This window comes from Anser anser, assembly GCF_964211835.1.
Source record: "Anser anser genome assembly, chromosome: 8".
Lineage (NCBI taxonomy): Eukaryota > Metazoa > Chordata > Aves > Anseriformes > Anatidae > Anser > Anser anser.
Window position 1 is genome coordinate 20741308 of NC_139728.1, and position 27174 is coordinate 20768481.

General features: G+C 39.7%; 1 protein-coding gene across 9 annotated transcripts in view; it reads right to left on the reverse strand.

Annotated features, from left to right (window-relative positions):
• The window catches only part of ST6GALNAC3 (ST6 N-acetylgalactosaminide alpha-2,6-sialyltransferase 3), a 239071-nt gene extending 218887 nt beyond the window's left edge, over positions 1-20184 (reverse strand). Inside the window, exon 1 of one of the 9 annotated variants that reach the window (XM_083846532.1) lies at positions 18562-18693. In XM_083846532.1, the coding sequence (XP_083702658.1) occupies positions 18562-18585 (24 nt within the window). In that variant the 5' untranslated portion in view covers positions 18586-18693. Of the gene's footprint in view, positions 1-482; positions 4097-18561 lie in introns of those variants that run through there. The other 8 variants (XM_083846534.1, XM_083846538.1, XM_083846533.1 and 5 more) reach the window with 8 other exon arrangements.
• Between the last annotated feature and the right edge of the window lie 6990 nt (positions 20185-27174).

Sequence of the window (27174 nt, forward strand, 5' to 3'; positions counted from 1 at the left end):
GGGTGTTGGGTAAATTCAGCAGGGGAATGTGTGCTTAAGGAGCAACTGGGGCAGCTGTGTACATCTGCAACCTTTGCTTCAAAAGCAGTGAATGCTGCACAGTCAGAAAAGAAAATAACTTCCCTGTTTTGTCCTTTGTACTGGGAGTCTGTTGCCCAAATGCTATAGCTCCTGAAGGAATTCAGCTCCAACAAAGTCAACTGAGACAAACCAGAGCCCCTCACCCCCCTCCTATTACTCGGCACACAGTTCCCTTCCCACTAGCTGATAGCTTGCCGTTCTGACAATGCAGGGAAAGAGGAAAAGAATGGCAGAGGGAAGCAGAGCACAGCTGTACGTTGCAGAATCTCTCCATATTCGTTTGCAAACAAAACCAGTATTCAAAAGAGACAACGAAGATGCAATAGGACCATACCGAATCCATGCCTCTGAGCAGCGAGGGGCTCTCTAACAATGCATTCAAGCAACAGATAGAGATTTACCTTCAGAATGCAGGCCATGTTCTTTCTCTAGCCTTCCTACCACAGAGCAGCAGGATTCTACTTTGTGAGCAGCAGTTCCAGTGTCAGGCAAAAGGCTGGTAGAGCCGCAGAACTGCTAGAGCCCACATTCCTGTAGATCCAAATAAGGGTACCACGCAGCCAGGATCCGTTAGTCATATTAGTCTTTTTATGCCCCGTTTGTTCCACCCATCAGCTCCTGCCACTGGCTGGGCGCCAGCCCGGTACCTCCCCTCCATCACATGACCGCGTTTGATTCATGGCTCCAGCGTGTTTGCGAGCCCCGGGACGCGCTCACCATCAAGTGTATGTACAGACGGCAATCTACGGCTTGCAGGCGTTCCGTGATGTTCCAAAAATCAAGCTGCACCTTTATAATTAATCCCCGTGCAACTCTCTAAGTGCTCTCGGGAGACAGTTGCTGCCAGTTGGTCAGAAAAGTCCACATTCTGTGTTATTTGGGCTCTAAAAACCCTTACACCGCCTGTGAGAATGAAGTATTGTTTTATGTTCGGCCGGCTTCCTTTTGTGAGCTCATCGTTATCAGCAAGCGACACAAATACCCCACCAGAGGTGCCTGTCTTGTGCTGCGCGTGCCTTGCCCTACAAAGGGCTGCCACACGTCACATGGAAGGGAAAGCTTTTTGGTGCAAGTCTGAAAAAGGCTCTGAACTTTCTCTGCGTTTAACTACACTGAAGTAGGGTTAACGCAGATTAATTAATTCAGCTGTTGAAGAATTCTAATTTCAGTTAGTCTTTGCCTGTATTTTTCTACATCATCTCACTATACTCAAACTTCTCTGTACCACACTCTGTATATTATAAAGGTCTTACTTCTTATTTGTTGCTTCTCCTGCTGTCTTTCTTCCACTTTCACGCTGTCTCAGCACTTCTCAGTACTACATCTTGTAACTCTTCTCATTTTCTGCACTTGACATTTCTGTATACTTTGTGTGTTATATTGCTTCACTCCTGCAATTTTGATACACACAAAACTCCTTGAAATTGATGCATCCTCTCTGCACTGTATGTGGAACCCAGAAGGGGTTAGTACTGTGCCACCCATTTAGTAACTGATGCTGCTCCTACCTGGCAAGCTGCTCCTAACCAGGCACAATCCCTTTAGACAACAGGTAGATTGAAACTAAAGGAATTAGCCCTCCTCATTTCCATACAGAAGCAAGTCATCCCCAAGAGCAGAACAGAAAGGGACTGTGGAGGCTTTCCGCAGCTCATGCTCCCTGGCTGCAATCACTGTGCACTTCCAAAGAAAATGCCAATTTGTGTTTGGCCTTTGCACTGTCCCTCCAGACTGCCACAGGTTTATTTTGTTTTCCTCCTCTCTTCTTCAACATAAGTCCTGCAAGCTCCTCAGCCCCTCTCACCACTGAGGAGAACACATGAGGCTTGACACAGTTTGAATTCTACTTTTACTTTTTAGGAAAACCTTACTCATATGGCACGCTTGTTTTAAGCTGTAAGTGAAAGAGCCCAATGGGAAGTATATGTTGCACTACCCAGCTTATTTCTCAGTGCAATTCATCTAAACCTTGCTCAGCTGCAAGACAACCATACTGCATTTAAAAAAAAAAGTTGAGTTGTGGAGTACTTCTGCACATTTTACCAGGAGGAGACAATGATTGCTTGGCACCATTAACGCTGTTAGAAATTCAGCTCACCACCTCGCTATTATTCAGTGTCATGGTAACAATTTAGCATGGCCACACAGCCTCACATGTTCTTGAGTCTCTCCCCTTCTATTTCAAATGCACACTTACAAACACTCAAATCCACGCCTCCCAACTTTCTTTCAAAGAAATTCTAATAAAAAAAAAAAATCAAGTGTTGTCCAGACCTAACAGTTTTAGGAAAACTTTTTCTTTCTTCTCCAAGATGAGATAAACCTTGAATAAGGTAAATGCTACAGTATTTTATATCTATAGGATATAAAGGATATATATCCTTTATCCAACCCAAGCCATTCTATGTTATAGTCTATCTTACACAGTATATGGCTTTCATACAAAGCACAGTGTTGTCAGGAAATATTTACTATTTAGAAAGAAAATTTATATATTTTAATGCATGAACTTCCAGGGATCAAAATGCAAGCATCCATAGAAATACTGGAAGAAGGAAAAGCAAACCCTACAAATCAGTAGCAACTTTTCAGGTGATTGCTCTTTTATTTTCAATCCAAACTCAGATGAGAGCTTTGGGTTTCTGTTTTTGAAGTTGCTCATTTAGCAGCAACCAGTTTACACAGAACTAGGGATTTTTTTAAAAAATAAATGGAAAAGCTTGTGTAATCTTATAAATAAGATTTGTTTTAACAGAACAAATGGAATTTAAAATGGATAAAAATGTGCTCAGAGAAGAAATTGCCCATCTTTCTAGGTAGCTTACCTCTAGCTAAAGCAGACTAACCAACTGTGAAGAGTGCTGTGTTCAGCTATACCACCAGATGTTTTGCCTGTGTAAAAATTAGTAAGGATAAACGAAATGTATAACTCACTGTAGTCTCCCAAAGAAGAAAAGCCATCAATGAAATTCTAAAGGGCATTCAAAATCTAAATGATCTGTTCAAAAAAGTACTGTCATTTAAAGGTAATGTTGCTGACTACAGAATACAGTTGGTTAATAGACCTTTCTAGCAAGTTCTTCAGCCAAGGACACATTTGGTTTTTCCACTGTTAATGATTTACATTCTTTGCTCATATTATCAAAGCCTTACACTCCCAGTATTTTTATAACATATAATTCTAACATCACAAAACATTAAAGCTATTTCACACTTAGATAGGCTCGTGCGAATTTGCCCTCTAACAAGATTTTATCTCTGAGAATACAGCTGTTCACATAAAAGTAGCTTAGGGAAGAACCAGCAACTCCTTCAATTACAGTACGGAAGGCCCGAAATTTGAACAGAAAATTTAAATCCAGCATTTCAGGGGAATGCCTTCTCCTGAACTGCAGAAATGAAGACTCTTCCCCTGCCGTGCTCCCTCCAAAGATCCAGGCAGATACTAGTTTTATTAGACAAATTGCCTCTCTTTTGGGGGCTGAGGGGAAAAGGAAAAAGTGTTTAAAAAAAAAGGAACCCTACACTCTGTCCCCATCCATTCCTGACACTTTATCTCATGTTCCACTGCACTTGAAAACACATCAGTAAAGATTTATTTTTTTAAACGCAGGAATGAATGAATTTAGGTTCAAGACAAAGAAGAGTAGTGTTTTCTTTTGACCACTCTAATGTAACATACTAAGAAGGGCACCAATACAGTCGGATCTGAGCCACCTTGCTCAATGACATCCTGCTTTGCATCATGGCATCACAAAACTCAGGGAATCCCAAAGCCCCATCTTGGGTTTGAATGGGAAACTATCCTCCAGGGAAGAAAAGTAAAATTGAAAAATGTATATATACACATGTATAAATTCTGGGGGTGAGACAGGAACTTAAGAATCCTGTTTTTTGTTGTTGGTCTTGTGAAGAACAGGAACCCATCTCTACTTCACTGGCTAGATAGTAGGAAAACAGGGGAAGGGCCCCTGACACTCCCTTTGCCTACCCAGCATCTCATACAATATTATTGTATGTTCAGTGGAGAGCCCAGCAGCAGCATCCTCTGAGGACTTCTGGAGGTCTTCCCCCGCTCTGGCTGACAGCAATGGGACCAAGGGGAGACAGCAGCAGCCACTGCACAACAGGCTCCGCCATGCACAGAAAGCCAGAGCAAAGTGGCATGGCACCAGGAACAACAGATCGTCTGCCTCACATCTTCAGAAACAGGGCAGCATAACAGCCAGAATAGAGTGCAGGACAGAGGCTGCTCAGGGCCTGGGTCCAGAAAAAAAAATAAGATCCTGAAGCCAGATTTGTGCCATAGTCCAGAATTTTCTCTCTATAGAAAGAAATTTCTATTTCTAAAAACAGCACAACAGCAAGACAAAAGCAATCAAGAGGATATTTTCTAATCTCAGTCTTAGGTTTTGTAGCTCTCTATGGTTACAGACTTTCAACAGAAAATAGACAGATGTAATAAAGGATGGGTCCAACCCTGCAACAGTTTATCACCTCCACCAATTCTATCAAAGCACGCGCAGGATGTAAACTAGCACTGTGTTTAACTCATGGCCTTGTTGAATTAGGATTATTTCAGAATGCTATAAATGGTCGGTAACACAATGACAGTCATTTTAGGAACAAAAAAAAGCATTTCGCATATGTGGTCTGGCTTGGAGTTCTGTGTGGGTTTTTTTGTTTTGTTTTGAAGTTACGGCTCCGATGTTTAGATAGGGTGCAGAAATACGATTTATATACAAGAAAACTAAGCAACATTTTCTTGCTTAACATAGGTGTCATATGAAAAGATTTACGGAGAAGGTCAGAAACTCACTAGAACCCAAATATTTCCATTTTTAAACCTCATTCTATAAGTGATTTCTGAGTTATGACAGCAATCAAATTATCATACTGAAATCCAACATGATTATCTCAATGAAATTTCATTCCTGACAAATTCAAAATCTTTCTTAGCCACAACTCAAGAAACAGAAGCAGTAAAAGCTGCTTACAGATATTCAATCATGAGCTTTCCTCCCCTGAATCCAAACAAACTGATACTCTAGTCCCCTATTAAATTCATGCTATTCTTGAAGCCTTTAGAGGCACTAGCCATCATGCTGTATCCTAAGGTCAGAGTTTGTTCTACTGGATCGGAAGAGAACAAAATGTCTACCTGTTCATTAAAACCACTGTCATCCATGAAAACTGCCAGTGGCAAAACCCTGCTGTACCTTGTAGATTCCATCTCAAACTATAAACATACATTCTCAAGGCAAAAGCTTTTATGTCTTCTGTAACATCCGGTAGCTATTGTACCAGACTTTTCATAAAAATACATTTAACACAATCCTTTTAATTAACAGAGACAGTGTTACCGGTGTATTACTGCCAGCAAGCTTGCTTCTAACAGTTTTCTACACTGCTGTGTAACAGTGAGCTAAAAGATAAAAAGATGCAGTTATAATGGGATTTAAGGTGGCTAATACGTTAGAGATCTTTGTATATTGCCTTTATTAGAATAATCAGCAACCCTCACTTTGAGGGTTTGTTACAAACAAAAACTGAATTACAAACAAATGATACTTTTAAAAGCACTATTAAAGCTGTACCATCAAACGCAAGAATAAAGAAATAAAAGAATTCAGTTTGTATGTGCAACTTAAATTCAGCCTGTGTGTGTGTGTCCCCCAGAATTAATATGATCACACAATTCTTTCCCCAAAGGAAGCTGTTTTTTTCTTCCCCCATTTTTCTTCCTTTTCATAGTTCAAAAGAAGGACTTGAAAAAGATGAGAGAATCAGCATCACACAGAAATACTATTTCCTACAGGATAACTGCCTCACTTACTGGAAAAATTAAAAGTTATACAGTGAATAAGAAAGAGGTCATAAGGAAAGCCTGCATCAGTTTTCTGATGAGAAATCATTGAAAGCAGCTGTGAAGAGGCGGATTCTGTACTTGTCTCTAACAAATCCTCTGCGGTGCTTTCTGAAGTAATAGCTAGGAACTAGTATGCTTGCCCCTCCTTTTCTGGGTTCCCAGTTTGAAACCTTAAGGTCTTACTCACAAATGCACTGGGTGCTTGCAGCTGCAATTGAAGGTAATGGGAGTTCTATTCTGAGCAGATTTATCAGCACATAATGCTAACATTTTGGGAAAAAAATCCCAGGCGCCCTGTATCAGACACCAACATAAATGGACATTGATTTTTTTTTCCTGACTCAACTTCTTTCCTACACAACAGCAATATGTATATGCTGTCTAATGTGGATATTACACTGAATAAGAGTGTCCAATTAGAGAATCTAATTAGGAAATTAGGCATCCTGTCTACAGGACAACCCTTTCATTGTCATGAAGCAACATATGGCAGAGGGTGGCCACATTTAGACAAGGAGGAGCTAACAATTAAATAGCTGCTCTCTACCTGCATCTGGCCAACCTATGCCCATAAGCAGGTTGGTAGCATTAGAACTAAAAACAGGTTGTGATCATTTGACTTAAATGTATGTATGATGCTTAGTACAAAATTTGACTAAGTCAAGACTGCAGAGATAATCAGCTCAGCACTTTAAATTTCTGAATGCTTAGGTTTGTTATTTAATGTGTTTTTGTTTTTGTTTTTTTTTTTAAATGATAATATCCAGAAATCAGACAGATTCCATCTCCTGCCATTACAGTGACATTCAGTGGGGTTGCCCATAAAGTTTTCTGACTTACAAGGCTATATGTGACACATACGAGCAGCTCATGTGGAAGTGGTTACTTCCAGGTAACAGCAAAGATAGCAAGATGCTGTCCTGTGACAAACCCTAACCCAATTAATACCACTTGTTGGGTCCATGAACACCACCGTTTACTATGATGCGACTTCAGGATATATTGAGATGACTTTCTCAAAAGAAAAGCTACAGAAAGAATGTATTCCGTTTTTTAACACTTTCTTTTTAAAAGTTAGCATAAAGTGTTTAAGAATCCCAATATCTTAATGAACAAGGAGTTTTAGAGTAAGCCCATTCAGTGGTCCATATAAAGTCCACATAATGGTCCCCGTACCGTTGTAAAAATGGTATCTTTGTTAATTTGGGTGATTTACGACTTCTGATGATCCTGATGATTTAAGTCATTTTAGAATTTTCAAGAGAGCATTAGCTCCTTTGTTAACAGTTTTCCAGACTGAAAATGGAAGATGCACACATCCATTATAGTGATTAAACACAAAGATAGGGTGGCCTACTTTTAAACGCTAATTTTGAAAGCAATTTAATCCTACCATTCATCATTCTGAAGCCACTGAGAGACTTTATTGATTCACCAGTCTTTGGTGTAAAATACCAGTTTCAGCAAGGATAATTCAACATGCAAAATTTTTACTGGAAGTAAATTGTATGGCTCCATGACAAATTTACCACATCTTCAATCACAATCATTTACAACCTTGATAATTCTCATCCCTCCCACTAATCAAATGCCTAATATTACACTGAATATTAACCTCTCTCATTACAATTTAAAGACACCTGTAGAAATGTGCTCAGCAATTTCAGTACATACGTACTAACACTGCTCTGTAATCACAGCCTACTTTTCAATAGCAAAGAAATTGGAACTTGGAGCCAAAACCATTTGAGAACGTCTAAGCGAGATATATTAAAGGGTTCATAACGCAGAGTTTTAGCGTTAATGTGCAAAGCAATTAGAGAGCTTTCCCGTCCTTGTATTTTTCAAGATTATCATCAGCGCATCATTTTTCTGTCTGTTCCTGTTATTGGTAGTTTTTCCATTAATGTTTGGAGATCACATAACACCCCGATTCTCTTGCAACAAAAGTGAAAGTGATATTGTATGTACAGAAAGGAGGGAATAAGTTGAGCATAAATAGTCATGATTTAAACAGAAAACTCCTAAAGCACAGGCATGTAACTTTGGAGCTGAAGAGAGATGGAGATTTGATTATATTAGGCTACCCCTATCAAATGAAGTGACATTCCAGAAAGTCAATGTCACAGGATAATTGGCCAAGTACAGTGCCAGATCCACCGGCCTTTGCCCAGGACTGTATTTGTCCTCCTTGACAAAAATCATAACCCTTGGAGGTTTTTCCATGAGAAGGAAAATACAGACAGGACTTTAAGGTGAGGTCATGAACAACTGAAGGGCAAGTGGTTCAGAAGGACAGCTTTTTTGGTCAGTTCTGTCATATCATTTGCATTCTTGGACAATTAGTTTTGAAAATTAACATTTAGTCTACCTTGTACTCTTTGGTAAAGGCACCAGGCCACTGACTGACATCCCAGTTAAATAGATTGACATTAGGTTAGGTCTGCAGATAAAGAGCTTACAGATTTGTGTCTAATTCTGTTTTTACAAATAGAAGTAGCAACTGTTTTTCTCCAGTGAAATTCATTTTCTTTAACATAGCCTTCAAAGAGTAAGCCCAAACAGCTTATCCAAGAATTTTCAAAGCAGTATCTTAAACCCACTTGAGATTTCTGTGACATTTCTACTGTGTGCCCAGTTTCTTTCTAGCTGGGTTTCAGAAGGTGGCCATCATTTGCATTGCTTGAAGCTTTTCTTACACACAGTAAAAAGAAATACCGTTACACAAAGTTCACTTAAGGGGCACGAGAATTCAGCTTTGAATGCATTTCAGATGTTCTCCCTCCTTTGCTTTGAACAAAGCCTTTAGAATTGCATCATGCTATTTTGTGTCTCATTGAGAACTGCTGCAGAGACACAGAGATGCAGGACCCCTCCTGCCTCTTCTGCTCCCTTTCCCCCATGCTTTTCTCCCCAAACCAGCAGCGAGGATAACTGACCTCAGGCAAGCTAGAATAGCATTGGAGACTGCCCAGGTAGCATTGCACTAACATAGTCAAGTGAGTAAGTGATGAAAATAGTAATTTTGTTAAAGCAAGGGGAGATGGAGCCTCAAAAGGAATTATTTCAGCTGGAAAGCAAGTAATAATCTACAAAACAATATTTCTGCTTCACTGTCTGCATGCTAAAGTTCACCAAAAAAGTGAAGCAACTTTCAAGAGGCAAAACAAAACTAGCTCAGGACTTTGCAAGCCTGAGAGAGAGCAGAATGAAAGGGAAGGTTGTTAACACCCAGATCTCATCACAACACAGACGTAGATTTAAAGCTTTAAATCTTTCCTGCATTCATTATTTTCATTTTCCAGGAGGTATTTGCTCAACTGTTTAGCACATATTTGCAGTTTGCTTCTAAAATCATGCAAGAATTTTCAATAATGTGTGAGAATCTCTGGAAAATATTCTCAAACAAAACATAAAGCTGTTTACAGGAAGCGTGTAAATTCATCCATTTCAGGATTAGTCAGAAAGCTTCCTATCTGAGGCTGAAATGCACGTAAATGCTATCTGATACACCAACAGAGCAAACACCAAGTATGGCTCAGGAGAACAAGCTGCTAAGCACACCCTGTAAAGTGAAGCGACTTCTCACAGAAGTCAGGATTTGTTCACAAAGCATTTAGGAACGCAGGACATTATAATTAGTAGCCAATTATGATTTCATCACATCCAGTACACAAGACCTACTGGAGCTCAGGTTCATATCGGCTCTTTCAGCTCTTGTTTAAGGCTACTGTGGTTGTACTGGAACATTAGAGTCCAAAAGCACAGACAAGTTTCAGATCTACAAACTGCAAGAAAAAATAAGCTGCATCAGGTGGTCATCCATTTCACAAGTGCATGCCATTTGTAGTGAGGTAAGTGACATAGGAATAATGAATTTTTTTGTTAGTATTGCTAGAACATAGTTCTGTCATAATAAGAAGTTATTTATCCCTCTTCTATCCCAAACAGATTATTCTCGGCATGGCTGAAAAGCAGTCTGCTTACGGTGCAAACCTGCACAGCACCTGAAGCAATTCAAGCAAAGGTGGCAAGTACTTTCACAGTCCTGCAATATGCTTTGTATAAGGACCAGTTCTTCTACCAAGTCTAAAGTAGACAGTATTGGTTACTACAAAAACCTCTTAGTTAGATTATCTCCAGGAGAGCCACTTTCCTTCCACAGCAAATACCCTCATTAAGAGATTATTCTGCTTTAGCCTCAGACACTCCATTCCATGCAATGTTCTTCTTTGGGATTATCCTTCATACCCAGGCATAACAGGATCCTTCTTTCCTGTTTCTTGCACATACTGCTACCAACAATTAGTTATAAACCAAACCATTTACTTTAAAAAAAAAACACAAAGGAAATTTTAAAAAAGTAAAGAGCACCAGGGAAAGCCTCCTATTGATCCAAGTCATCCCTACTTGTCATTACACCAAGAACTGCAAAGACAAATGGTGAAAGAGAAACACCACGCTGCTCATCCTTTTCATCTGCAACATCATTAAGCAGTCGTGGCCTGCTCTGGGATCTAAGCACACCCTGGGATAAGATGACCCCTGAAGAGCTGCCACTTCACACAGAGAGCAGTAGGTATCGATTAGAGTTCTGATCCAGGCCTGTGAACACCAAAGAGATGCTAGAAAGCCCTTAGAGGTCCATGTAAAGGGCACAGAACTGCAGACAGAGAAGGTGCGAAAAAGAGCAGTTGCACCACATTTCATGTTCAGCACACTTGAACGGGACAGAACAATCCATCTTAGGGAAAAAAGAAAAATTTGCTTTCAATCCGAAGTTGTATTTACAGGAAATAGCTCTCTCCATTCACAGAGACAGTACAGTGGCAAACTGCACAGAACTGCCTACCCGTACATACAAGATGAACCAACTTCATTACCTTTTTGTATAGGGACAGTCAAACCGCAACTCTGCTACAGCTTGAGTTAATCTCAAATCCTTTGTTCTGCTGGATTAAATTTTCACTAAATCAACCCTAGGAGCTTGCACCTAGTTGCATGAACAATATGCCTAGTGAGGGAAAAAGTGCACGTGTGCATGTGTAAGGGGAAGGTGGAACACAGAGTAAAGGCTGTGAGGACGGGGCAGTGGCTATTTAGGTTTGCTTAAGATGTCATGAATCCTTAGAGTGACCACAAAAGTTTAATCAAGATATATGCAAAGCTTAATGCTCACATTCCAAATAAATAGCATAAATAGAGCAGATATTGAACTCATCAAATATGACAAACTGTAAAAAAAAGTGAAGACAAAAATACAACAGGGCAAAATGCAATGAAGAAGAGCAAATACAAAGTAGAGGAGGTAAACCTACATGCAAAGTAGCACTCATGGGAGTTGTGGAGAGAACCACAATAATGGAAAGTGTCCTGAGTACAGGGACATCTGAGCGACAGATAGGAAGGATGTATAAAGGAGTTTCACAATAATTCAATAGGCGGCGTTCTGTATGTAAGAGAAATGCACAGTGCAAGCCAGCAAAATACATTTAATGCACAGATAACGGCCAAGATATGACCTTCATAGACAGACAGAAAATTGGATGGAAAATAGGCATGAAGATGTCAGGGAATATGATATAATAACTACAAAGACTTTATCAGCATTATGCAAGAGAAGGAAGCAGTCACCCATCCGAGATAAATGCTGGCATGATAGTTAAACCACAGGGACAATGCAAATTACAAAGAAAAATTATGCTGGCCTAAATTTCACTTAAATCTACTAGAACTGAGAATATCAGCCAACACTGTCAGATAATATTGGTATCTCCGTGTTTGCTTTTGAAAATAAGCAGAGCACATTTTACTATTAAGCTAACAGTAGGATCACAGCAATACAACCAAGATGTTCATCTGCACAAAGACTCAACATCACACAGAAGAAAGTTCTGGTGTATAAATTTCAAGAAAACAAGAAACAAACCATAATGCTCACAGTTAAAATACTCTCTGTCAGCTGAAAAGGACCAGAAAAATAACTGGAAAATAAAAAATGGCACTGTAATAGGTTTTTGCACTACTTGGGGGCACAGTGCAGAGACTCCTGACCATCGACTGAACAGGTTCCTATGGCTACGTGGTGCAACACAGCACGTGGCAGGTACATTAAACATTGCTCTGTAAGCCCGACACCTGCATTTACACAACACCACGACCAGTGTTATTCTGCAGACAATAAGAGAACTAAGGGGAAAAAAAGATATAAACCTTCTGTTCCCTTTTCTTAATGAGAAAGGCCTTGAAATTTGCCATTTATGATTGTGTAATTCTAAATATGCATGTATTGACAAGCTGGAAGGGTTCATTTCTCCACCATGAATTGGCAAATTTCACATCAGATATTGCTCTACGGACAGTGAAATCCAAAACTGGAGCAAATTCCAAAAGAGTTGAGCTTACTTATAAGTGATTTGTAACAGTTAACCACCAGTGTGGGTACATGTGTGCATGCATTCATGTACATCAATATGTTTAAAAACACTTAGTACATTACTAGCTTATTTTCTGGCATGTCTTTTTCATCACATTGGCTTTCAAAATCATTTTACAGTATGTCTGACAGACTTTAATGGCTTAGGTAGCTGATTAAGTAAAATACTAAACAGATTTTGCATTGGAAAGCATGAGAGAAGAGACCTCACTAAAAGTATCACAGAATGTGTAGTCAGCTAGCACTCTAGCAATAGCAGAGCATGAAAACAATACTTGCAATTAAACAGTTAATGAAACAAATTAATAATTTCCAAGGAAGACTGTGACTGGGTTGTGCTGTGCTTTTAGACAGAGTGCTCTAACCCAAATTCATGTAGCCAGTAACTACAGAAATTCCTCCTTTGGATTCAAAGGCAAACCACTGCCATGGAAAAAGTATATTTTGTCAAAAATTCAGCAAAGTGCAATGAAACATAAAATGACATTGGAGAATAAGCTTGTTAGCATCCTACCCTCCAATTCCCACTAAAGACTTTTTCTTAGGAGCATGCATGTGGCAGTATTTGGAGAAACTACAGTTCTAAAGCAAACAAATTTAAGAGGCACCCATGCAAATACACTGACCTCTCTTCCCCTTCATGGTATTTGGTTGGGTATAACAGCTCACTGCAGATTTAAATACCGTTCAGAATGACAACAGTCCAATTCATAGCTGGTACTTAACCGAGGCTCCCCAGGTGAGAAGATTGAATTACTTTTCTGAGTCAGAGCTTTCTAACTTGCCCTTTGTAACCCCGCTGCTCTCCTTTCCAACCTAGCCTCAAATGCAGCATTCCAAAAACACAGATGTGAACTCCACCTGATTTATCCAAACGTTATATATAACATATTTAGAAACCATTACACAAAACTAGAGAATGACGATAATTAAGTCAGACATTGCATGTGCATTCCTACATTACCTGTGGCCCAACCCATTTAAAAAGAATTACAGAGTTTAACAGTACAGACCGGGTTATGGTATATAGCTAGACCACAAAGGAAAAACTGGGCCACACCAAGATGAGCAGGATCACCCAGGTTTGTCTTGTCTTACTTAGAAATCAGTCTCAAGAGGAGATAAAATACAGCACAGACAGCTATCAGATGTCACAGACCAAGTATCAGTAACACACCGAACATGGACCCAGAGCCCTGTCCCCACTATCACCCTCATTCCTGATGTGACAGCAAGTCATAATGTACGCATAGATAACCCCTTGGAAAACAGTTCATTACTTCCCTGGAATTGTTGTTCTTAGAAATTATTTATCTTTTTGTCATCTTCCCCAGAAAGCTTTGAGAGGAATTCTGTGTCTGTTTCCCCCGCTGACTTCCTTCACACACTCTGCTGAGGGAAACTTGAAATTAGTTGGTGATTCCTGCCCTTTCAAGGAACAGATCGGAAACAGACTTTTGATGAGTGTTTTTGGATTTGTGAGCTGTGTCTTATCATCACTTGCCAAAGACAACCTCCAGGCAATTGCTCTGAAGCTCTCAGTTCCCGTCCAGCACAAGTGACCCTTGCAATCTAGGGAGGAAGAAGTAGAGAGCCAACAAGAAAAAAGAAAACACACCTTTGTGAGCCATGCTGGATAACTGTTTACAGCATACTCCCTACAGGAAAAGAATAAATAGTAACATATGCTTATATATTTAATTATTGAATTACTTCCAGAATTCTTTCTCCCCTCAATTTACCACTCACATTCTATCACACCCTTCCCTAAGAGGTTTTTTCTTTGGAAGTGTCCGGGTTCCAGTTAGGACAGAGTTAATTTTTCCTCATAGTAGCTGGTAGGGTGCTATGTTTTGGATTAGGATGAGAAGAGCGCTGATAACATGCTGATGTTTTAATTGTTGCAGAGCAGTGTTTACACCAGGTCAAGGACTTTTCGGCTTCTCGCTCTGTCCTGCCAGCGAGCAGGCTGGGGGTGCAGCAGGAGCTGGGAGGGGACAGACCCAGGACAGCTGACCCAAACTGGCCAAAGGGGTATTCCATACCATCTGACGTCATGCTAAACAATATATAGGGGTGGCTGGCCGGGGTGGGGGGCCGGCTGCTCGGGGATAGGCTGGGCATCGGTCAGCGGGTGGTGAGCAATTGCGTTGTGCATCACTTGTTTTCTTACACATTATTATTGTTAATACTATTATCATTATCACTATTATTATTATTATTGTTATTATTATATTCCTGTCTTAATAAACTGCCTTTATCTCAACTCACCGGCTTCACTTTCCTGTTTCTCTCCCCCATCCCAGAGAGGGAGGGGGGAGGGTGAGCGAACGGCTGTGTGGTGTTTAGCTGCCAGCCGGGTTAAACCACAACAGGAAGGATGTCTGCCTCCACCTTTATAGAATTTGTATTCCTCTAATCAAGTGATGGGGACTCCACCACTGACCTGGGCAGCCTGTTCCAATGCTAGTCTATACAAGATACTGCCAGCTTGATTTGACATTTACCTTCATACTTTCTTTTTTGACTTAAGGCCATTCATCGCTAAAGCAATTTATAGAGTACTTCATATCCAGGATTACAAACAGCTGCACTGTATTCCACATGGGTGTACACCCATAGCTTAGCAGCATTCTCTTTAACACTAAAGTCTCTCAGTTTCAAACCAAAGCAATGCTGGCTCCTAGGTGTCACTATTCATCAGTTTCCTTTTCCCCAGGCAGCTTAGGATTTCACAATAAATCATCCTAACTACTTTCTCAGTCTTGCCATTAAACAACATCTCTTCTGTAACATATATTTACCTTCCAAGGATCTTCACTATACAAATCTTAACACATTATTTGTTTGACATGTACCAGGGCATAAATATTTGCATAAGTGAGTCTACAAACTCATATGGCTAAATACTGGGATAACTAGTTCAACATCACCTAAACATTAATAGGAATACAGATAGATAAAGCTCATGCAGCAGTTTAGTGGCAGTGATGTTCACTGGTCATCATGCAAAACACTGCTGGAAAGTAAACAGCAATGAATTGCATTGGAATAAGCAAATGAATAGAAGAAATCAAAATTCAGTCCCTCTTCAAATCTATTATGCTGCTTTGTGAGATATTAAGGTGGTTACATATTTCTACAAAACTTTAAAGATAACATGCTTTACACGGAAAAGCTAAGATAAAACAGAATCATGTACTATCCTGAGTTGGAAGGGACCCACAAGGATCAAGTCCAACTCCTGGCTCTGCACAGGACCACCCAAAAACCAGACCATATGTCTGAGAGTGCTGATCAAACACTTCTTGAACTGTGGCAGGCTCGGTGCCATGACCACTTCCCCAGGGAGCCTGTTCCAGTGCCTGACCACCCTTCCGTGGAAGAGCCTTTTCCTAACACCTAGCCTGACAAAACAAAACAAAACAGCCATAGCAAAGCTTTATGCCATTTCCTCTAGTCCTGTCACTGGTCAGCAGAAACAAGAGGTCAGTGCCTCCCACTCTGCTCCCCTTCACATTTCACATGTGTGTAAAGGTCACCCACGTGCATCAGGAAAGCCTGGACAGCGCTCTTCTCCTCCAAGCGCTTCCAGTAGAAGCTTTTATTGTTGGCTCCAGCTGGCAAAGCAATGTGTGCTGCATACAAGTCACTTAATGTTTGGGAAACACTCAAATACTAAGGCTATCAATGCAGGCAAGACCCTGGAAAAACAAATAATTGCAGTGTTCCCCCACAACAGTGCTCTGCTGTCATTGCTTCAGGCCATGGAGCAGCCTGTTTCAATCAGTTTCTGAATGAGTTGCTTGGCAGTACATAAAATGGACTTCTAACACCTTTTGCAGATGCCCCTTGCCAAAGCCTCATAAAGGGTACACCTCCCTGCCAGACGCAGAGCACAGCACGCGAGATCATTTGTTTCTACTGGCAACTTCAAACTGGAACCTTAACAGCGAAACTAAGGGGGAGTCCAAGCCCCTGATCTCTACAGATCCAAAAATATCCATCATATCATAAAAATCAAAGATTAGCCTACAAATACATACATGCTATATGTGGTTCTTATTTTGATACCTGGCTTGGTTGGCAAATACAATGCTTTCTGCACAGCAATGGCCATCTCTAGATGTTTTCATGCAGCAATATTCTTTTCTCAGTTACAAGTTCCCTGCATCCAGCATGCTCTCACATGATACATCTGTTTCCCTGGCTAATCAGCCAAATTAGCGTTTAAATCATGCCTAGGCCTCCATTGAATCAAAAATTTAAGTTTTCACTCCATTTCATGATTTAAGAAGTCTTGCAAAATGGAAACTATGCCTTGTTATTGACAGCTTTTGCACTACACCACCACATTTTTAACAAGCTACGGGTATTCTGTGTTTCACAGTGCTGATAACTATATTCTAACAAAATGAGTTTGTAAAATCTCTCAGGAAAGGTAGACCAAAAAGGAGGCAGAAATCCTAACCAACTATTCATTGGCCTTTCATTCTCTTCAGAAGTGCCAGTCCCTTTGAGGACATATTTTTCCTTTCTTTTAAAAGATCTTTACAGCAGCCTCCTCAGAACGTGTTACAAGGATTATTCTATGTCAGATGAAGTGTAGTAAAATACAGCTATGTGAAACAAAGCTTTTTGCTGAAACAGATAAAAAAATAGATTTGCTTCTGTTTTTATGCTGAAATAGTAAATCACAGAAACAAATTGATATAAGCTGTCACTTTAGCTATTTGAAAAAGTGCTGGCACCTCAGAGAAGGAGTACTGTCTTCCTGAGAATACAAGAGCAGATGATACACATTAACACCAGAGCCACACAAATAATTGATTTTGCAGTTTGCTTGGTGAACACAAATAACCTCATTTCAGTTTAATCTGAAATATTCTTAGTACTTGGGGATAAAAAAAAAGCCTTCAATCTAGAAGACAGAATTTCACACAAAGTTTCTAAGCTTCTGAAATGCATCTGTGTACGAAGCAAATAGAAGAAAAAAGTTTTAAATGTTTATTGCCCCTTTTGCAAAAGAGTAATTAATACTGCTCTCCAGGCAGGCTTGCAAACAGTCATTGTTTAAAGAGAAAAACTAGAAACACTTCAAGCCTTATGCACCTATACTAAGTTTCTATTATAATTATTTATTAGCGATGGAAAATTTGCAGCATAGCTTTTATATCTGCTGCATAGAACCCAACACCAGAATCTACATACGTGCATTCCTTTCCAAAGGATACTTGAATTAAACCGTGATTTTTTTTTTGGATCCTTGGCAATGCGTTTAGCAGAACACCTTAACCCATTCATAACTGAGCAATAGAGTTCTACAGAACAGTATTTGTTTAAAAGAAAAAAATATAACGTTTCATTTAAGGCCTACCCATCTCTATTTGCTTGTCTTTTGTGTTGCAACGCACATAACAAAGGTTTTGTTTGTTTCTTCTATTGTTTTGCACACACTGTTCAAAATTAAAAGCAATAATAAAGATTAAATGTGAATTATTCCTGGCATCAACAGTAATACAAGAAACAGTCCCAGGCTAAATGATGTGCTTCAAATGCTGCTTCCATGACATCACAAAACCTTAAGTATTCTCGAAGTGTACTAGTCTATATCAAGCCCTAAGTGTTTTTGAGTATTCATCAACCAAACAAAGGCATATTATTTTCTGCAAAGTCATTCACAAGTTTTCTCAATTGTTCATGCTTTGCGAAAGTTTTCCATGGCTTTCATGTTACCTTTACATAACAGACTCAGGGTTATCTAACATATTGCCTCTGAAAATTCAGTCAGCAGCACTTTCTGCCCAGCCCATGTTTGAATCTTGACACTTATACAGTACCTTATATTCATCTTTAAAGCATGCGCTACACAAATGTTTAAACTAATCCTCATAACACTTCAAAGTCCACATCAGTTGACTAATTTAAAATGAATGAATGATTTATACCTGGAACAAAGAAGTTCTGAAAAAAGAAATAAACACATCATGCATTCACTACCCTGAAATGAGGTATCATAAAGAGTTACACCTGCTTCATAGAGAGCAAAGTTCATTCAAGCAAGGACACTCTGAAATGTGGCAGCATTAAAAAGTCAGCACTACACACACGATGTTTTCAGAACAGAACCACTACTAATAACAGCTCATCCATACAGCTCCATTTATCAACTAACCTTGATAAGCACATAGTACATCATCCACGCTTCCCCTGATTTACAAGCTCTCAACTCTCTTCTTAATGCAAGCCCTGAATGAAAAGCTATCCCATTTAAAAAGCAGTTCTTTCACCTGGGCTAAAGCAATATTGGCCATGGTGGTCAACGAGCTCACCAAGCGGTAAAGAAACTCTACCCATCTTTGATAGATACTCAGAAGGCAGCTGTGACTGGCTTGGCCAGAGCTTCTGTTCTGCAGCTGTCTTGCCAAAGCCAATGTTTGGCACCTTCTACCCATTTACTTCTTTAGTAACTATGGAAGGTTTACAATTCTACAACACCTGTACACATTTAAGCTTCTCAAGGAACAGGTTTTCAAAGGTATTTAGGCATATAACTCAGTTACTACAACCAGATTCAGACACCTAACTATTTTTATGGCACTGTGTCTTAATTCTGTGTAATCTATCATCTTCCCACTTCTGCTTAGAGTTAATCTGAGAATTGGGGCACAAAGGGCTCATTTGTGTCACTTCCTCAAATGAAGGACCTCTTTTCCTTCCCTGGCTCTTGCTCTAGGTACTTGGTTTCTTCTTTCCATCATGTTAGACTTGCATAAAAAAGATCCATCCCCATTTACTGCAGTGACTGCTGGGACTCTACTCAGTATCTCATTTCACCTTGAATTTAATTTTAAAGTAGATGGTAGAAAACCAAGATGGACAACTGGAATCTAATCTAGGTAACCAAACTTTATTGACAATGCCATTAGCTTACCACTTTCCTACAGATACTGTGAGGAACTCCAAATTCAAATTCAAGCCCAGAAATTGCCCCAGTTTAACAAAGAAAACTTTGTTGTACATAGCAAGGCCAACTCACTCCCTTACATGCCACTCTGGAAAGATAACAGGATGTCTGAGGGACTTCAGCCACAAAGGAAGAAATGTCCCTAATAAATGAGACAGTGAGGACAGATAAAACAACCCTAAGCAGTTCCTGCCACAGGCAGGAAGGGACAGGTACTGGTCAGAGCTGGCACAACTGGGTCTGCATTTATAGTCCTGAATGCTGCTCTTAATCACAAAGCCAACCAGAGGAAAATGCTGTGGAGTGAGCCATACACCAAACTAACCCCCAGCTTAGCTTATTTTGGTCCATTAGATAGTGAAAATATGAGTGGGAAATTACTGAAGAATTTTTTTCGCCCTCCCTACCTGTTGTACCTTTCACGTAAGAGAATTTCTCACATCTTTCATGCAAACTGTTTCCCAGGTCTGCAGGGCTGAATACTTTGATTGCAAAAGGGAAAGATGTAGGAGGCAAAAGACACGGATGTGTTTTTTCTGGGGAAGCTTAATTAATTGTTTTTATAGCACAATTATGACATTAATTGGTTTGGAAAAGCTAAATTTTTATTATAATTGCCAGCACAAACCATCATGGAGGACAAGAAATAGTCAGATCAATACACTTGATGCATTGATTTTAGATTCCAACTTTAGTGTTCTGTAGATTTTTCTTTCAATAGATAATCACAGTCCACACCATACTACAACAGAAAGCTCTTCTGATGCAGATAAAGGATGTTTGGGGAGATTAACAGTGGGCAGAAACAGAGCATTTTTTTTCTAATATGTTTCTATGGTGTAGGAACCCCAACCCACCTTTTAGGTATTCACTTGAGTCCATGCCGGTTTCATTCCATTCTGAAATTATCTTGGTTCAGTTAGAAGGCACTGCTCTCAGCTGAAATAGATAAACACAAAGGAAAAGATTGTAATTAAAGGTTGTTTTTTCCCCCCATCTTCAACACACACAGTTGGTCCTTACGGGCACTACTCACAGCTAGAAGACTACAGTGCCATCTCTCTTTCTCAGCAGTGTTTGCACCATCATTTAACCTGCCTTCATCACAGGGCAAAGTTGTGAGAATTAATTATATTTATGTACACTAAGGAGGCAACCATTACAGCTACAGTGCTGTAATCCTGACCTCTCATTTATACAGCTACCAACAGTTGCCCACTGCCATTTTGCTGTACTCTTCCAGTTTCAGCAACACCTTACTGAAAGAATATCAAATCCCATTAGTTTATCTCCTCTCTGCTACGTGATTGAAATACTGCAGTTATACAGCACGGTAAAACAACTAACTCCTGCAGAAACAGTAGAGCTGGATTACAAGGGAATATAGATGAGACAGGCAGATAAACACACGAGCAGGAATACTTCACGGGCAGCCTTTGCTGACAAGAACCTAGGAAGGCTAATAATGCGCTGCTATGTTCTTGTCATATGTGCTCTTAAATGTCAACTTAATGATTATCTAAAAGCACAGATGAGGGACAATTTTTACCATGCCAATTCTGTGACTGGGGGTACTGGTTGTTCTGAAGGAAACAATCTGCTGGACAACAGATTTGGTATTCTATTAAAAAGGTCTGTTCAGAGACCAGAAAATTCATCTGTCCTGGGTCAATTTCAGGACTTCAGTGACATCTCCTGTGTGTCACAGAAGGCTGCTGTGGTAAACTATATGGATTAAAATTGCTCCTTGTGCTGAATTCAGTGTTCCAAATAGCCTCATAAAATGATACTACCTGAGTGCTCTTCTGCTCTCATCAGCATTATCTCTGGATGTTCAGTAGGATCTCTTTTTATCCCTCAGCAGTTGTCACTGCATCAAATTTCCAACTTTTTGAGGTAAGCTGGCCTCCACGAACAAGCACAGATAGCTGCAGCCAGCACCGCCGGCTACCTCTGGTTACCAGTATGATTTGAGGCAGACATTCAGTGTCCTAACTGGTCAAGAAGAGATTTCTCAAATCAAGCTGGTAGCTTTCCTTTGAATCTTCCATACCTGGCTCAGGCAGCTTAGACCTAGAGACAGTTCTGAGCTTATTTAACTTTACTGTGTGACCAGAGAACTGCAGAGATGGTCTTGACACACGAGGCCTCTCCACTGCAGAATGGCATTGATAATGCCACATAAGCAGTTACGCAGCTGAGCCAATATGATTCAGAAAGTGTCCTGGTCAGCCTTAGATTACAGGTCATACACGGCGGTGATGTGGCTGACTGGACACATGTTAAGGCAATTATGTCAGGGGAAACACAGGATGAAAATTTCAACCCCCAATTAGTACTCTGAATTCAAATGTAACAAACCTGTACAAATCCCAGTGATCAGCTCACCACACTGTGGAAATGGAGTTTAAAGCAAAATACTTTTCTTCTGATGTATAGTAGTTTACCTTTTTCTTTCAGATCACTAACTTAGAGAGTGATGGGAAGGAAAGGGTAAATCAAATTGGAACTCAGAACCAATATAACCTTTCCCTTTGTCTCCCACCAGACATAGCTTTTCCCATACAATCACAAACTCCAATAGAAAATGAATTGTGACTCAGTGACCTAAGAAAGTTCAAAGCTATTAAAACAGCAAATCAGCACAAGTGGGTCGGAGCCAGTGCTAACAAAGAACACATGCTACCAGCTATATACATTTGGAAGCTAATTTTCAGTAGTGCTGAGCACTCACAATGCCAGCTGAAGCCAGGTGGAATGGTAGGAGATCAGCACATCAGAAGATCAGGCTCCTTGGTTTAAAGACTATCCTGAGGCACAGAAAGCCTACTAGTGGGATGAAAGAATGGAAGACGATGACTGTCAGTAAGAGTCAAGCATTCTGGGAAAACAAGTGGAAGCCAGCAAAAATAATCTCCTCTATGCCAGACTCCTCAGAAAGGTATAAAACTGAGTACTTTAAGAATCCAGGGATGAAATGTCTGTGGAGAGGGAAAAAGTGATAAAAGTGGTGCAGTACTGTTTCAGAGCTGTTTTCAGGGTGACTGCTGAACAGATATTTGATGGGAGTACCTAAGGGAAGACTATTATGTTCTCCAACTGATGAAACCCATCTCTGCAAATGGATGGTTAGAAATCCTTCTACTAATGCAGAAGATAAAACACAAGCAGGTACCCACACAAACAACCCTGTAGCTTGCATGCCCAGCTGTTCAGCAATTTCCAAATCTGCATAAATATCATGAATTACATTTTACTATGAAACATATTCTCTCTAGTACCTATAAATATGTCATCTTATTGCAGAGCCTTGATTCAAGTGGATTTCTATGCTCTCACTTTGTAATTGCCTCTTCCGCTGACAGCTACATGAAGAGGATCCAAGTGATAGACATTATGCAACATATACAGTATTAAAATACTGAACACCTACTAAATACTAAAAACATGTCACACAAATGCTTCTTCTCTTACAAGCCAAGAGGGAAATGTGAATAAAGTTTGGTATTTTTGGTAATCAAGAAAAAGGAATTGAAGACACGTATATTAAACACGAGCAAAAAATTACAATACAAGTGCTTGCAGTTTGTAAATCAGCACATTCCCAGCTGTGTCAAACTGCAGGCTCAGGACTGGATCAACAATCTCCGCAAACATGGAAGTGAAGCGCTGTATTTCAGACTACGTTGTCAGACAGGAGACATTCAATGCTAAGCCTCTTTTTTAGCCTTTCCTTTACCCTTCCTCATCCTCAAGTCCATATTAACAGCAAGCATTCATCTCAGCTGTATCCTGCTGTTGTTTCTCTGTTGTGATCCTTTTTTTACCAGCTCTGCAAATGCAGACCTTGTCTCAGTGAGCTGGACTGTAACCAGCACGCAGCAGTAATGAAGTGCCCCATTCTACTGGATGCAGAACGTAAACCTGGGAGAGAGAACCAGTTGGCACCTCTTTAGATTTTTTTCATTTAAGATAAGAGTATCTGCCTCAATAAGAAAGATAATAACTCTTATCACTTAATAGGAAAAGTTGGAAAATAGACATCTGGAAAGTGGGATGCTCCCAGAGCCTGTAAAAATCACTAGACGTCCACATAAAACTTTCCTTTAGCAGCACAACCCACGCTGTAGACCCTTCGAGCAATAAACTCCCCAGACTTCCCTGATGGTAGACGCCTTCTGAATGCAGTTAGTGTACTGCAGAGGGATAAAAAGCACAAGTTAATGCAGCCTCAGACCCCTTTAGATAAGTAGAGGCTTTAATCTGGCTAGAGAGATAGATGAAGGCAATGTATTTAACCCGGGAGAAGATAAGCTTCCCCTTGGAGACTGGACTCGGGGAAGAACAAGGAGTTTCCAAAAGGTAAATAGGATATTCAGAAGAGGCGGCTTAGAGGAAAGCAGGTGGAAAGGACATGTCATTTTCAAGGAGTTCTTCAGAAAAGATAATCTATAATGGTTCCCTGATCACTGAATCCCTAATACTAGTTTGTTAGTTTACTAAATCCTCAATTAGTTTTTCTCATCACTCTAATGTCTAGTTAAGTCTCATATACTGCAGTAGAACATTTTGAAAGAACAATATTTTTGGTTCCTTATGGAGAAGGGATGGATATAAATGTATATAATTGTTTTGCCATGTTGTGCGTTTGTGCCGTTATCAGTTGTTAACAGAACTCAATAGTTTTTGAATGTGTTATTTTAAGCTACCCTGCTGTCAGTATATAGATGCCTTGAGTTCTGCCTATATTTACGTAATTAAACTGCATTTAAGTTTCCTCTGCCAGGGGTGATTTCTGTGGTAACATGGTGTGAGCTTCTCTCCAGGACAGGCTTTCAGTAATACAGATTTCAATAAAACTTCAGTATGAACACACTGCTGAACCTTGACGGCTAAATGCACAAGACTTGAGTGCTGAAAATAAATACAGGGTGGATATTTATGTCTCTTCTTCTTTTCTGTGACTGGCTGAGCAACCTCACCTGAATACGAAGTAATCGAGTTATGAATTTAATCAATATTGTTAGTGGGCCCCAGGTTGCACATGACTGCATATTTTCACTGGCTGCTCCTGTTTTCAAACAGCTCTTAATGACAATTCCAAGTTCAAACTATATTTTGATAGTCTAGCTCATACATATAGCTCCTCATATGCTTTGACATAAATCAGGATGAAATGAAATATAGGTCCTGTGTGTCCTGAATATTCCTTGTAAGAAATTGAAGGAAAATGAATACTTAGAAAACAAACATAAGTAAAGGTATTTAGAATGTACAGCTTTCTACAATAAAAGTGAACTTGATATTGGTGCCACTACACTTTGCATGTGATTAATGTTCATGGTGGATCATAAAACTGCATGCAAACATTTCTGCAAGACTCCATTGACACCTACAGGGAATGATCACATGTCATTTAGCCAGAACATTCACAGAGGAACTAATCAGTCAATTGGTACTACACTGAGACTGTACTTGGTTAGTTCAAAACGAAACAGGTAAATATGCCTAACGCTGGTTACGTCTCACCAGACTGAAGACAGAGGAGCTTCCTCTGTGCATACAGGCTCCCAGCTTGAGTCTGTACAAGTCTGATCCACCTTGCCAAGCAGCCAGGGCCCCAGCTGAAACTCAAGAGAAGGCCAGCCAAACTCAGGAGAACGCATGTCTTTCTAGACAGTAGTCAAATCTAACAACTTCAATAAGAGGTTTTAACCGATGCGTTTGAAAATGAAATGTGATAAGGAAATTACGCTCTTCCTCAGCTGGTGTATTGAATGTACAGAGAAAATATCTGACAAATTGAAGATGATGGCATTTAAGATGGATCAGGTAAAAGCTCTTCCAACTGTAGCTAAAAAACTGCACACACACACACACACACACACACAAATATTTGCACAGCTGCCTTTTTTTTTTTTTTTTTTTTTTTTTTTTTTTTTTTTTTAGGCAATAAGTTATACCTGCTAGCAACTCTGTTGATGTTTCAAGGATAACAATCTCATCTTTCAGGGAAGGAGGTTACAGCTTTTGCAAAAATCAACAAGGAATCAACCCCCCCCCCAAACAAGTCTCCCTCCTCTGAGTGCCTTAGATGGGCACATTCATAGAAGGCAGTCCCTCATTCTCTGAATAACTAAATTATAAAACTATAGGCATTACCAAGGGAAAAAAATCAAGCTTAATGGCCTGATGCAATGTGGCAATTCCTACATCATCACTCCTAGTAGTTCATTTCCATACAAAATCCTTCTAATAGCTAGACAAGAATTCCACTCTCCCTCAGATATCTCTGTCAAAAGAATTTGCATCACATACAACATTTATTACATCCTTCAGGCATTCCACATGGCTTGTCTCACGCTGGCATCTGTACAGGCCCAGGTGCATATGGTATTCTGAGAAGCTATGAAGGAATCCCTTGACAAAGAGGCTTTAAGATGTGGTCAAAGGCCTCAACATGGTTAGCTGGGACTGTATAGAAGCCATAAGATGTTATGACTTAGTTCCTTAATTTTCAAGGCAAAAATTAAGACAGAGCAGACATACTGTATTAAGGAACAGTCTGGCACACCGGTAGGTAATTGATTGTTAACGTTTAGTATATTTGTAAAATGGAGCATAAGGAAACAATTAAGCCTCCATACTGCTTATAAGCTGTAGAACTGATCCTTGAAAATCTGCCATATCTTATTTGACAGAAAATAACAGGCACTTCCAGCCTGCCATCAAAGTTTATACAGCTAAATAAAGTAGGCAATGTGGTTTTCTTCTGACAGTTTTTGTCACTTACGTAGCATTTAAAATCAAAATGTGCACTCTCCGCATGTTTTCATCATCAATTATCTTCTCTTCAATGAAACTGCAAGTTATAGACAGAAAACAATCCTATGCTTTTTACAAAAAAATGAGCAGAACAGCTGTTTACTTTGGAAAGTTCAATAACATCCAATCAACTTCTGTCCCTCTCCAAAAGAAAAGCTGGGTTTTAAAGAGCACCCTGAGCAGCATTTCTACCAAAATACTTGTTGTTAGTTAGCATTTTTTCCTCAGTTGTTGGAAAATGTGCAAAAGAAATATTGGAAAAAAAATGTAGCTTTCTTTTAACTCTAGAAAGTATTTTTTTTGGTTGTTCATTTTGGTTTTAAGCACAACTCTTTGAAATATTGAGATGTCTCTGATTAGAATTCTGAAATTACACAAGCAAACCGCAGTCAAACTGTAAAGAAATGAAGAAAAGCAGAAATGAAGCAGTTACCTTTCCTGTCAGCATGCTAAGCAAACGATTTACCCTTGCTTTCCAGAAAATATTTCAGTGAAAGCAAGACGAGGTCTTTATGAACTGAGAAGTAAAGAAACATGCTCCACCCACCAAGCTCTGGAAATAAAATGAAAGGGCTTCATACAGCAGCAGTACAGAATCTAATCTCATTTTCTTTGTGGTATCGTTTCTATTTAGGCTCCATATTGGCTGTTACTTCCTTTTCAGTAAGTTTCATCAAGTCTTTTTCTACTCGTTGGGGCTGAAATCTATTAACACACGACCACCTTGGGGACATTTCATCATCATAGCATGTGTTCTATATACATACATGTAACATCTATCTTATGTCACCTCTTAAATGTCCTGGAATTACTATTTTTCCCCTTCAAACATTCCATCACAGCATACCATAACTCTAGTTCATGAATGACAAAAAAGATATATTCGTAGCACGTTGGTAGGTTTTCTACTGTTCCAAAAAGTTGTCTACACTGTAGCCTGGCCAGTGTGCCTTGCATGATCTATCTGCCACTAGCCGTAACTTCCCTGGGGGGTAC